The 14,064-nt window shown below is 42.2% G+C and overlaps 1 protein-coding gene across 1 annotated transcript; it reads left to right on the top strand.

Moving 5' to 3' along the window:
• The first annotated feature begins 383 nt into the window (after positions 1-383).
• ccdc3a (coiled-coil domain containing 3a) lies at positions 384-13,448 on the top strand. The gene is made up of 3 exons (XM_061029990.1): positions 384-1,452; positions 2,210-2,387; positions 11,086-13,448. Exons 1-3 carry the CDS (start codon positions 1,028-1,030, stop codon positions 11,389-11,391), a joined length of 909 nt encoding a protein of 302 aa, XP_060885973.1. The 5' UTR covers positions 384-1,027; the 3' UTR covers positions 11,392-13,448.
• Positions 13,449-14,064: the final 616 nt, after the last annotated feature.

The raw sequence follows: 14,064 nt of genomic DNA, 5'->3' as shown, positions 1-14,064 counted from the left end.
AAATGTTAAAGTGCTCAATGAGAGTTATCATGACTGAAATATATTCTAATCCAAAGAGCTTTCTGGAGATCAGACTGTAGTTTCAAACAGGAGAAGCTAAAAGATACCAATAACTGTGTTTGAGCATCAAATAAAACAGGATATGATGCATTTACAGGCGTAATAGTGGGACTTAAATGATCTTATAATACGAATGCATATGCACATAGAGCTGTAAAAATAAAAATTAAAAATACGCTCAAGAACCTTTCTGGAAATTCTTTTAAACAACAAAAGCCACTTGCCTGCTTTACTGCCATAGATCGTTTATTGATCCTCTTAGCCATCAAATAAATTGTGATGCAATTTGTCAGAGGAGATAGTGCAGCCTGGTCGCATTAATTTAGCCCAGTGAATAACCTATAGCCTAAATATGAACAAATGATTTGTCATTGCCTATGTATTGCATACAAAAGCATCTACGTTTATCAATTTGATTAATATGTCCTTTAATCATGGCTAGACTCGAGCAAACCAACACCAACACCAACCAGCTAGAGCTTCAATTAAATTTCGGGGCGTTCCATTAGTCCGTGAACGCAGCACAGGCGCGCTCTGGTGGCGCTTGTGCTCCTACCACAGCCGACAGATGGGATGGAAACACAGAGAACGCAGCAACAGGTTGGAGTTAATAACATTTCTGCAAATTAGTTTGACACTTGAGTTCACTTTAAAGTCTGGAGAGAGAATAAATACCCGGGCATGAGCAGGCTTAGTTGAGGAGGGGAAAACACCGTGTTGTGGAAGAATTTAAAGTTACTTGGCTTTTTGCTTTCTTTAAAAGATTTCGTGGAGTAAAGCATCCTCAAGCGTCCAGGCAACCGTCACAAGTGATACTTTCTTTTGACGCAACACTTTGAACTCACTTTTTGTAACTTGGATGCTTGAATGGACCGGACAGCAGCCTAGAGCAGTCCATTTTTACATCACACTTTTTTTTATTAATTAATCCCCACAGCCACAGGGTTTACAAACTGAAGTAAACCTGATGCTTGGGGTTCTAAGGATGTTTCCTACGGCTCTTCTGATTGCAACGCTCGGCGTTTTTACGCATCTGGACACTTTTACGCACGGGTGCCAGCTTCCCTCCGAGTGGCGGCCCCTGAGCGAGGGATGCCGGGCGGAGTTGGCGGAGATCATCGTGTACGCCCGGGTGCTGGCGATCCACCGGGAGCCCCTGGGCGGTGGGGCGGGCAGCTTGTACAACTCGCTGCCCTTCGGATTCGGTTATGGGTACGAGGGCGCGGAGGAAGGACTGCTTTACTCCGCGGAGGTAGAGCTGCTGTGCGATCAGGCCTGGGGCAGCATGCTGGAGGTGCCCACAGGGTCAAGGCTCAACCTGACCGGACTTGGGTACCTGTCCTGTCAGTCTCACACCGTGATGGAAAACTACTCCTACTTCTTTTTCCTCAGGTGAGGTCCAAAGCAGCGCCACATCCACCAAATAGATCCATTTGGACTAGAAATAATAGGCCTAATTCTACAAACACTTTATTACAATTAAAATAGACTGCACCCCATGAACACTGCCAGACATGCATTTTGCAAAAAAGGCATTTTAAGCTTTCAATCAATCAATAAAACTTTATATTTATATAGCACCTTTCAGACAAATTAAATTGCAGTTCAAAGTGCTTTACAAGAGTGCAGAAAAGTTATTGACGAAAAAGTAGTTTATAAAATAATTGAGAATAAGAATAAGAATTAAAAAAAGTATGTATAAAAATGAAAAAATAAATTACAACACATAAAAGCAACAAGATATTAAAATTAATACATCGGAGAAGAATATTTAAAATTGTAGTAGGATAAAAAAGACAATACAATAATGTTCAGATTTGGATTTATATAAAGCACTATATAAAAGCCAAACTGAATAAATTCACATAACTCTTCAGCTTCCTCATCTTTTACAGTTTGTTTTAATGAAACTATGTTCTACTGACAGATGTGTTGGCAAACCAGTGTACTTAAGTCAAAACGATGACAGCTGCAGTTCTGAGTTCTTTTGCAACATGCTGCTACAGGCTCGACAAACACTGCACTGCATCTGATTGAACCTGCAAGTCCACATCTGATTTAATTGATGCCAACTCCAAACTACTTTAACTCTTGCAGCAGCTTCTTAGGGCGAACTCCTCACAGTTAATCAGTCTGTCTCCTTTTGCAGGATGGATGAGAACTACAACATCCTCCCCCATGGAGTCAACTTCCAGGATGCGATCTTCCCCGACACGTCAGAGAACAGACGGACGTTCTCCAGCCTCTTCCAGTTCTCCAACTGCACCCAAGGGAGCCAACCTTTCCACACCTTCAGCCCAGAGTGGGACACGCAGGAGGACAGCAGGGTAGGGGCATCAGACAACTTTCTAATGACTACAAATCATGCACCACTTGTAGTCCATAATAATGTTCACAGCTTCCTTCTTTTTTGAAAACTTTCTTGCACTTTGAGAACAGGTTAAACGTTGTATCTCTTTCTTGAGACATGTCAGCTTTTTTAGGGTCTGCAGAAGATGTAAACAAACCAGACACCATCTAGTTGCCATGGAGATAACAGATTAGAAGTCCAGACTAACAGCAGGGTGCAGGAAACTGGAGAGGTGTTGACTTACAACTATTGTAATGGTGCCGGGCTTTTCTTTGTATGGATTCTGCTCCTGACCTTAGTATACTGTTTAAGCCAGGATGGAAACACAGTGCATTGTGTGAGGTCTTGGTTTTATGTTTACAGCAGCCTATGAGGAATATATTTGTTGATTTCAGCTCTCTGGACAAACGCTGATGATCTTGATCTGGCTAGATCTTCTTCTTTTTTTTCGAAGCAACTTTTTTTTATTTTAAGATTTATTTTTGGGAATTTTGTTCCTTTAATGGAGAGACAGGACAGTGGATAGAGTTGGAAATCAGGGAGAGAGAGAGAGAGAGAGAGAGAGAGTGGGGAATGATATAAAGATAAAGATAAAAGATAAAGATAAACTTTATTGATCCCCCATGGGGGACATTTTTGTGTTACAGCAGCTCAAGAAAACAGGAAACAGGAATATAATTATTAAAAATAAAAATAGAAGTTAAAAAATCAAACATATTTACATCAGTTAAATAAAAAAAATACAATAATAGACATGCGGGAAAGGAGCCACAGGTGGGATGCGAACCTGGGCCGCCCGCTTGGAGGACTACAGCCTCCATTCTTGGGATGCGCCGGCTAACCACCAGCTCCCCTCGAAGCAACTTTTTAATGAATTTTGAATTGGTTGAAGAATGTAAAGTGAATAGGTGTAGTATATGTTTATTTTTAGGGAAGATTAATTACATACATGACAATCAGTACGTTTAAACTTTCTTCATGTTCTATCCTTTCCGAGCGTGTCTTAGTCTTCTGACTACCCATTCACACACTGATGAAAGAGACTGCTGTGGGGGGCGGCCGTCAGTATTAACTAATCCCATTCATACACAACAAAGCAGTGGGAGCAACTTGAGGGGAAGTGTCTTGCCCAAGGACACATTGGACATGTGGCTGCAGGAGCTGGGGATCGAACCCCCGACCTTCTGGTCGAGAGACGACTTAACTCTACCAACTGAGCCACAGCTAGTCAGTCATGTGTTTATCGAGGTGCAAAGGGTCATTAATATGCATCATCCTCCCACTCCAACCACCAGACATGCATTAACACTCACTTAAAACATAACTGATAAACAAACACACATTCTGTTGCAAAATTGATGGTAATTAACAAAATCAAAAATATACTTAATAAATTGTTTAAGCAACAATTTGGCTCCAACAAATTTCTGCTTTGTTTTTAACACTTTGCTGATCCTGCTCTCCAGTTCACATACAACACACTGAAACTGAGGAAAATGTAAACATAGGCTCCTCAGTTTGTGTGTGGTAAATCGCCTTGTTGGAATCCGACCTGATGACCGTGGTGACAGGCATTAAGAATAACTGTGTAGAACTAGGAAATCATCCTGATGATGAACTACCCTCCTCGGAGAAGCTTTAAGTGTATTTAGGGACACCTAATCCTGAGTTGAGTTGTGACTGTGCCGACAGGAATGTGGTAAGGATCAGTGGAAACAGAGTGTAACAACCCCCTGGAACGGTGCACACACACACACACACACACACACACACACACACACACACACACATTTTGAACCACAGTTCTGATCTCTGAAAGCATGGTACATGCATAAGAAAACACAAACACATGCACAGAAGAATCGATTGCTCTTCTAATCGATTCCCAGCCTGTGATTGGTCATGTGCCATCACGTCCCTGCCAGCTGAAGATCAAAGCAGTCACTGATTGGTCAAAGTCTGGCTTGCTGGCTCCTCCGGGCAGACAGGATACTGGCCGTCGAGAGGTCAAAGATCAAATAACAGAGATCCACATCTTTGACAGGCAGCATTTTAAAAAGCGTGTCGGTCTGCAGCTTGAGTTCAAATCAGTAAGTAACGCAGCGGCCTGCTGACCTGGAACCAGAGATAAGATGAAGCTCTGTCAACAGACGAAGAAATATTTGCAGATTGTTTGCATTCATTAGCAGACCTGTTCTGAGTGATTTGAGCATGCTGCACTTCAAACAAGACAGAACATGGACGTCTTTCCTTTTATGTTGAAAGGATGTTGAGAGGATGTTGAGAGGATGGTTTACGTTTGCTGCACAGACTGTATAAAACATGGACAAAGTTTCAGTGACATCACTCATTGATGCCTGAAGAGATGTCATGAATCCCAACGACAGTAGCCGCCATATTGGAAATGCTTTCTCAGCCTTACTTTCTGTCAATCAAGAATCTAGGCTTAACAGGAAAAAGGCGAGTTATAAAAAGTTCTTCCCTCCTCCCATACAGTTTGTGAACCTATCAAGGAATGAGCTGTTTACATCATGTCCTGTCTCCTGAGACAGCAGCAGACAAGTGCTAATAAACATCTGACAAGAATATTTATATAAGTCTTTTCAGGCCATATTCCACCATTGTGCCTCTATATAAAGCATCACTGAGTGGGCGGGGCTTGTCTCTCCTTCCCTACATGGTGGCAGGTCGGGGCTGGAGGGGTTCACTCACACTTGGTGCTTTGGACTTATATCCTTTAAATCTTGACTTTACTAGTCCAGAACGACTTGATACATGATTGAACTTACATCCGACTCACGGCTGATTTCCGGCTCATTTTGGACCGTTTGATGATTTGAGACCTGTCCTGGATATTGACTTGAAACTTTGCGTACTGAGGCCCTTTCACACATGCACTCACTGACAGTCTCTGGAAATTTTCCAGATAGACCTGCTTCACTTATTTCTCTGAGTTCCCTTTTCTCACATGTACCTCAAAGTGGGAGATTTTCCCTGTCAGACGGGGGAAATCTCCCACTGTTGCATCGGGATAACCTGTATTTGCAGATATTGATGTGAATGGTGACAACAATTAACATACAGGAAGTTATATGTTGATCATGACTGACCTGAAAACCATGCAGACCGACACTTGATTAATTGTCTCCTAAATTGATGTATGACATTTGTTTTGTTGTTGGGAGTAAGATTTTGTTTGTTGTCTTCCTCTTGTTTTTTTTAGTCGACTTTGACCTGCAGGGTCTGGCTCCTGCGTTGAAAGGTCAGAGTTCAGGGGTTTGGGCTAAAGACACTGCTCATTAAGAGGACGAGCACTGACATGTAGAGGCCACGACCTGCAGGCAAGGCGGGACTAAAACAGGTGGTTTGCTCCTGGAATTTCAGAGAAGTTTGAGGTTTTTATGTTTCTCTACCGTTTGTCATTTCTACTTCAGCTATCTAGAACTTTGAGTTTTTTCCAACTCTCTTGAGCGTTTCCCTCCCTGTCAGTATCATCCTCTCTGTGCTGTACGGTTTCCAGACCTCCTCCAGATGGGTTTTGAAACACAAAACATCCTCAGAGTTGGAGCGGGGAGTTGGTTTTGCTTCTGGTTTCAGCCTCGTGGGAACCAGACGCCCCTGCAGGAGGAAAGACAAGAGACTTCCTCCACTTTTCTTCCAGAACCGTCAATTAGCCTTTGTTGAAGCGTCCTCTTATCAGCGGCACTCAGCGCAGCTCTAACGTGGAGCCGGAGGTAGAGAAGCCCACTAATCATCTGTTTAATACAGATCCTTTCCCTCCACAGTATCTTTCGCCTTCACTTGACAGGCCGCAGTAGACAGAGATGAATTCCCCAAATACTTCTTTATCAGCACATTTCTGTGTTTACATGTTCTCTAATGATTTCACTTTCACCCCAGTGAGGGGAAACTCCTGTTTTTTAACTGTCATGTGAACACCTTGAACAAGTTTTCTGACTCTCATTAACATTTTATGTGGACGCTCGCAGGGATAAACGGAGGACAAAACAGTGAGCTGTTTCACACAGTAGTTAAAGCTCAGGATGAATACAGTGTGCAACTTTGTGTGTGTGTGTGTGTGTGTGTGTGTGTGTGTGTGTGTCCTCTCTGTGTCTCCCACTTTCCCTTTCTCATCTTTGTTTTTCTTCTCTCTCGGCGTCCCTTTTGTTCCCTTTATCTCTTCATCTCTCACTAGCTCTTTCTGTCTTATTGTTTTTTAAGCACCTATCCCCATGTGTGCCCACACACACACACACACACACACACACACACACACACACACACACACACACACACACACACACACATTCAAAGCAGGGTAAAACCTCATGAGAAAAGAAGAGACCCAAGCCTGTGTCTTTGACGTCAATAGTGAAGCTCTGTTTGGGGGGTGAGGGGGGGTAACTCATGCTGAGTCTTTATATAAAGTTATCAAAAGTCTGCAGAAGTAAATGAGCACTCGGGTCAGGTTGGACACAAACAGACACACAAAGGCACATCTCTAAACCCCTTCAACCCTTTCTTCAAAATCTCCCTCCAATCCAGGACTCCGACCGTCTTCTTAACAGCATAGTGTAAAAGCTCCAACTTCCAGTATGCTCACACAGTTAACCTGAGCGCTAATGATGTCACAGTCCAAAGAAATAAAATACCCTCATGGACATTAAAGTCACAGTCATTATGTGTCCGTTATCATTGACACTATCCGTCAGTGATTCAGTGTTAGGGGAGTTACAATCCCATCCAAAGATCCTGGCAGATCCAAGATGTGTTGATCCAATTATGGGTGTTAAGTGATAAACTAAACCTTTAAAATGCCTTTATCTGCCTCCTTACCCCCTCCCCCCTTACCCCACTCCTTACGTATAACATGCCAAGAGTTATGATTAATAGTTTGACTAAGAAGTGTTAAAAAGAAAGCTTCTATTCTTTTAATTTGATGGTAAAGGTAGCATGTAACCTGGTAAGGATCAGTAAAGGAAAGTGATGTGTCTATCTTGTTCTTTGTCGATGACAGCCTATTGCAGCTATATACCATTTAGTTAAAAAACAATATGACAACTTATTTCACTAGATATTCATAATGTCTGCTGCTCTAGCACAAAACTCCTGTAGTTTCTGGCTGAGCTGCATGTGTAAATGCAAACAGACACATGTTTCATTCTGACTTTCTAACAGAGTTTCTCCTACCAGCCCCTTAGTAGACCTTCCCTGTGTATCTGAGTTTGCAGATGTGAAACCCCAGCAGGATATAATCAGGACAATTTGTTGAAGGGGGTGGTGACATTTATATCCTGTGATGGATGCATGACCTCGGACTGTCTGCACGCGACCAGTGCGATCTCTGTGCATGCCATTAAACTGCTGCATTATGTTCTCTGTTCTTCTCTGATCTGTTGTTCATATTGTGATCATTCATACTGTCAAACCACACCTGGCATTAATATGAAGGCAAATATTGTCATTGTAGCATCGTAAAGCGTACACTGCTGCCTTGTCCGACACTTCATGTCGTTCTGTTTTTGCCATGTAACTTGAAGCGTAAAAAGCATTTTGAGTAGTCAGAAGAGAGGAAAGTAGAAGCTCAAGTTCATTTACCATCTATGTAGAGATAATGTTATAGCAAGTGTGACTAATGTATACACCCAGTCCAATATTCACCATCTATCAATCCATTGGTTCCCAACCTGTTTTGGCTCATGACCCCACTTTGACTTCACAAAACTCTGCTTATTTAAAAGCTTATTATAGACCACATTAAGGTTATTTCATGTGTAATATTGTGGACAGAGGCAGAAATGAGACACATTTGCACAAAAGTGAGAATTAAACTTTTCTTCTCAGTGTAAAATAAGTACAGCCAGGTGAGCAGATTAACGAGGCTGGGAATTAATGATGAATGCATGAAGCATGGACGAAAGACAGACAGAAAACGTCTCACAGTGCTGAACTGGATAATGTCTTGTAGCTTAATTCGGGTAGAATGATACAATACATTTTTTAATGATCAATAAATAGAAATTGTAGGGGACCCCATATGATTTCCATGCGACCCCATATGGGGTCTAGACCCCAAGATAAAGAAAGCCTGTATTGAGCTTTGTTTTTGGTCTCCACCACCTCTTAGATAAATATCTGACTCTTGCCCATTTATGCCCCATTTTGTTGACCAGTTGCTAATTTCAAATCTGTCATTTGACGCTGAGCAGGTCGCACACGGAAAGTCTTTTCTGAATCTTTTAACCTTAAACATTTTTCTGCTGTTGCTGGAAAAAAGAAATTGTGGTTAGACTCAACCAAAACATAAAAGATGCTGATCCTAAAACATTCAAAAAGATACTTACAATGCTAACAAAAAGGTTTCAAAATTAGATGATATTGATCTGCAGATTGGTCTCTACATGTGGATCCATTATGTTATGTGTGCAGTCTTTTTATTTCTTTGAAAGTCTGTGAATATTGTTCTCTGCCGCTTTAAATTCATGAAAGTGTTTTTTAAATGTGTCGACAGACGTGACTTTTTGTACTCTTGAATTCGAGAACACTTTGTTCATGAGTGTGTGTGTGTGTCATCACATGTCCTCTAAATGCTGTTTATACAGATGATGCTTAACAGCAGGCAGGTGACACCCGGATGTTTTGACAGGTGCTGTGCGATTGTGGGTGCCTGTGTGTGTTGCTAGTGTCCTACTGAGAGCCTTCCTATGAGCACGAGAAGGGGCTCATTCTTTAAAAAAGGGAACCACTTTTATGTAACCTGGTGAAAAGTTGTCGTAAATGAAATGTGAAAAACTTCTCTTAAAAGATCAGTTCTCATATCTGTGTTGAATATTTTTGGGGTTCGGTTTTTCAGATAAGCTTCACTGAGATCGATGCAATCTCTTAAATTAGAATGAGGAGATTTAAATTTTGTTTAAGCAGCACTTAAAATTAGATTTTAAAAATGTAACAGTGGGTCATCCCCCTGACCAATCAGCACACACTATGTAATTGCATCGGCACAATTCCAGTTGGAGACTCTGGGGCAACGGAGGAAGGTTGCAAAAAATGCAGTTTTTTGCAGACTATTGCAGACTGTGGCCTTTTTCACCTTCAATAAAGTGCTCATGTGATATTCAAGATGAAGCCAAAATACAAACCCTTACTGGTATGCATTTAATATTCAATTTCACGCGCAATCTTTGCAGATCAGAAAAATATTTCATTGTCAAAAGTGCATTCAGAAATTAGAGGAAGGATTGAAAGCGCGGCTCCATTCTTCATCCACATGGTGCAAAAAAAATTCTAATTAAAGAAGCTCTGTAAATCTATCGTTACCCATCGGTACAAGTGATTTACAGAGAGATCCATTAATCTATTAACACCTTTAAGAACACACTTTTGTCTGTTTTAAGCTGCTCTTGAATCATGTTAATTCTTTGTTCATCGTCAGTTTTGCTCTGTATTTTACGCAGATAAAAAAAAAAAATGAACCCAATATAGTGATAGTATTGTATCGTGAGCTAGGTGTCGCTAACATCCTTAGCTTCCTGCTAGCTAGTGAAAAGTTCACACGCAAACTCACGATCCAACTCGTGGTCAGAACGATAAGTGCACATCATGAAATGTTGGACTGGGGTGGTGGTGGCGCGGTGGTTGGTGGGCGCGCCCCATGTATGGAGGCTTTGGTCCTCTGGGCGGGCGGCCCGGGTTTGAGTCCCACCTGTGGATCCTTTCCCGAATGTCATTCCCCTCTCTCTCTCTCTCCCTCTCTCCCTGATTTCCAGCTCTATCGACTGTCCTGTCTCTCCATCAAAGGCACAAAAAAGCCCAAAAATAAATGATATATAAAAAAATATGTTGGACTTTCTGAAAATCATAGTTCTCAAAAACTGGCCTCACACTTTGAAATATGTCAAAATAATAACAGAGAGCCCAAGTAGCTCTGGAACAAGATTTGGGCGTATAATTAGTGTAAGTGTGGCATTTGATCTGAGGCTGCAGGCCACAGCAAGTCCTTTGAACAGAATGTTAATGTGTTTGTGTTCATTGTTGCCATGTGGAGAAGCACTGTAAGGCATACCTTCCAAAGGGTTTCTATGCTCTTGTGACAAAGTGCGGTCGTACATGAAACACACATTAACACTCCCCGCTGTGACGGCGTGAGCACTCACCCCCGTTAAACCCTCCAGCCAGAGGTCAGCTCTGGTCTACCAATGAGATGGAAACTCAGGGCCCCTGAAACATCAAAGTACATGACCCTCACATTGTCAGGGAGGCTGGGAGGTCCACGGGGTGAAACATTTACTTTACTCAGACAGCATACATGGTCCTCTTGTGTTTTTGCACTGGTAGACGGGGGCCGCTGTGGATAAATATAAATGACATGGGTCAGGACTTGCACTTTTTCCCCCGTCCTCTGTCCTTTCATGTCTGATGGGTTTCACAGAGGAGAAAATAACACAAGCAAGGGAGAAATAAAAGCAATGTGGAGTTCAAGGGAAGAAGTATTTTTTATTTTTTTTAACAGAGAGGCTGCTGGGAAAGTCACATCACCAGTGCTCCCACACAAAATCGACCACCTGACAACATGGCAGCTGCTGGTTTACAACACTGTGGTTTGCCTGTTAAGAAAACAACCCTTTATTTATGACGACTTTCTCCACTTCTTTCCCTTTTTCCCCTCCATTCTCCAGCTGCTGTGCTCCTCGGTGCAGGGCGCACTGTTCGACGAGGAGGAGCGGGGCCGCAAGCTGCAGGAGCGCCTGGCCGGGGCGGAGAGGAGGAACCGGCAGCTGAAGGAGCGCGTTCGTAAAGTGAAGCGCTCCCTGCGGAACGCCCGCAAGGCCGCTCGAAAGGCCGAGCAGGAGGTGCAGGAGCTGCAGGAGAAGCTGAAGGCTGCAGAGCGGAGGGCGGGGCACCACCTCAACGCAATAACACAGGATGAACTTCCAGCGGGCCGATACGCAAGCACAGCGATACGTCCACGGATCCAACTTTAAGTGGTCCAATCCAACCTTTTCCTCAAACTGAAACACACCTGGACTGGAAACTGGCCGTGGAGAGGGAGAGGCTGCTGGGCGGTCTTTGAGACAGGGACAATAAATTAGCAACTTTAACAACACACTCTTAACGTTATAATTCTGGTAAATAAACTTTTCTTTATCTTGTGTATGCCAAATTACCAAAATATGAACGTGATGATCTGTCAGGGTCATTCCCCGTTGTCTTAAAACACGAGAAAAAAGTGAATGCTGGCTGTCATCACACAGGGTGTGTGTTTGCCAATAGTAGAGCAACGATAACATCAGAAACAGCAGGAGCTCATTGGAGGAGTGACACCTTTCTCTGTTAACCGTTGATCTGTGTGGTTTTCCTCCCCCGCAGTAATACTAGTTAATGTTTCAAAACAAACTTTGACTAAAGAAGGTCATGTATAGGTCTGAGAATGTATTTAAAAGGCTAAACCACCTGTGGCTCTCATGGGGTTTTATTGACTTTGTTTGGGACAAGTCCTCTTAAAACAGTGTCACTCACTGGGGAAATAATGTTTCAAATAGTCAGTGTTCACCAGGTGTGCTGTAGAGTGTTGCATTATGAGTGTTGTGTTAAGTGAAGGATCCATTGTCCGAATATTCCAGCCATCCAAAAATCTGGCTCTGACTGGGTGTTAAAATGTTGAATCATTGGAAATTCTATTTAAATGTTAGTTCTTGTTGTTTGTATAGTCCAACCAGATTTCAAAAAACCCAAAATGTGAATTGTCTTAGCCTTCACATTAATATTGCGTTCACTTGACGTAGCACTGCTAGACCATGTGCAAATGCAACTAAGTCTGAAACCTCTCTGAAACTTCCTTTATGTCCAAAAGTTGTCATCAAAGAATTCAAAGCAAAATCCCTCTTATTTCTACAACAAATCACAACTCCAAAAGTACGACGAGGACATAAGGACATGAGGTTTATTGTAATTGTAGTCTACATCGAAACTCAGTATGGCATTCTCAATAGAAGCACTGACTAGGCTGAGCCAGGATTTCCAGCATGGCGGCGGTTGCCGATGAGCCTCCAGAGGCCCCTGCTGTAACATGCATTCGGCCATCTTGCTCCCAAATGATAGGCTGCTAGGATAGATAGCGACTTCCATCGCCCGGTTTGGCATCAAACACAACATGATACACGGCTGTTTGGTGTGACATGCTCAGTAGCCAACACTTCCATTTGTATGCAACTTCAAAAAGCCTCCAGTTTGTTTAATGCGTGTGTTCATTTTAAACCTTCAGCAGTAAATGAAGACATTTTGGTTGTTAGCAAAAATGGTTCAAGTTGAACTATTTTGTCTTCAATCATATAAAGCTCACCTCATATTATTTAACCAGTTGCGATCGGCTTTACCAGAAACAGGCCTAAAGCAATGAAATGAGCTTTAATGAGCTGATTCATCTTCTAGCATTCTTGAATTTTTGGTTCACTTCCTGTATGTGAGCACAAAGAAACTTCACACACAACACTTCCTATAACTTTTTAGACTGTATGGCTGCAGCTACAAACAAAAACACCACAAACCCCCATTGGCATTCATTCAGTCGTTCATTTCAGGCCGGGATGAGAAGCTATTAACAAAGCTGATTGGCTCAGTAGGCTGAATCCAAGCATTGACGGAGTTGCAGGACAACAAAACCAAAACAATGAGCTGAAAGACGCTAAAATAAAAGATGCTAAGATACTCTGTTAGAGCCAAATATAATTGATGACAGTTTAAAATGAAACTCTGTCATATATGAGTGACTTCTTTTCTCCACGTACAAAATATTTTGACCCATTGTTGGTATAAAAATTGTGATTATATCAGCTTCTGAATGAACATAAAGTGAAGCAATGAATGGAGACATTTGAATGATGCTGAGATATATCAACTTTTTCTCTAACTGTTATCGTAGGTGATGTGACTGAGAAGGTTTTTTTTTTTCAATTTGAGTTTTTAAAGTCTGAATTATCCGCCTGTATGTGTATATTTTTGTACAAATGTTTTTCTGCATATAAATTCAGATTCATATGAATGTCAGCGTGTACGTGACTATGCTTTGTAGAAGGATATTAACATCTGGGTCACTGGAGTACAATGAAAAAAAAAAAACAACCAAAAAGCCACACATCCTCTGTGGTTGTGCCCCACAGCATCACGCAGAGAGTGTAAAGAGAGGTGAAGGTCAGAGCAGAGATTGTATGGTGTATATGTGTCGTGTTTGGGGAGAGAAGGAGATGTGTGTCTGGTCCATCAAGTGACTGGAATGTGTTTGCGTGGGCAGCAATGTTCTGAACAGCGGGACGTCGCTGAAATATTCCTCTAATTCAGTCTGGAAAAATCAAAAGCTCCGGAGGGAGGCCGAGGAGCCGTCACATCACAAGACCACTTCGAGAGCAAGGAAGACAAATTACAAAAAGACGACAAAATGTGAGGCAGGGAGGATGCAGAGGGAGGGATGCAGAGAGAAAGAGATGTGTTCATCAAAAGGTACATTTCAGCTTCTTGTTGCACGAACAACAAATGCACAGTGAAGGTGAGGAAAAAACATTTGCCAATTTATGACCTGCATTGAGATGCTAAAATGAAAAGTGATTACAGACATGTCAGTGTGTCTTTTACCTTATGGGGTAGCAACCTTAAACATTTTG

The sequence above is a fragment of the Labrus mixtus genome, chromosome 22 (assembly GCF_963584025.1).
Source record: "Labrus mixtus chromosome 22, fLabMix1.1, whole genome shotgun sequence".
Classification (NCBI taxonomy): domain Eukaryota; kingdom Metazoa; phylum Chordata; class Actinopteri; order Labriformes; family Labridae; genus Labrus; species Labrus mixtus.
The sequence above is the reverse complement of the archived record's forward strand: the minus strand, read 5'-3'. Positions and strand labels throughout refer to the sequence as shown.

Coding starts and splice junctions, on each gene's coding strand:
- ccdc3a (XM_061029990.1), top strand. CDS start 1,028: ATGCTTGGGGTTCTAAGGATGTTTCCTACGGCTCTTCTGATTGCAACG. Junction 1,453..2,209: donor TCCTACTTCTTTTTCCTCAG/GTGAGGTCCAAA, acceptor CTCCTTTTGCAG/GATGGATGAGAACTACAACA. Junction 2,388..11,085: donor ACACGCAGGAGGACAGCAGG/GTAGGGGCATCA, acceptor TCCATTCTCCAG/CTGCTGTGCTCCTCGGTGCA.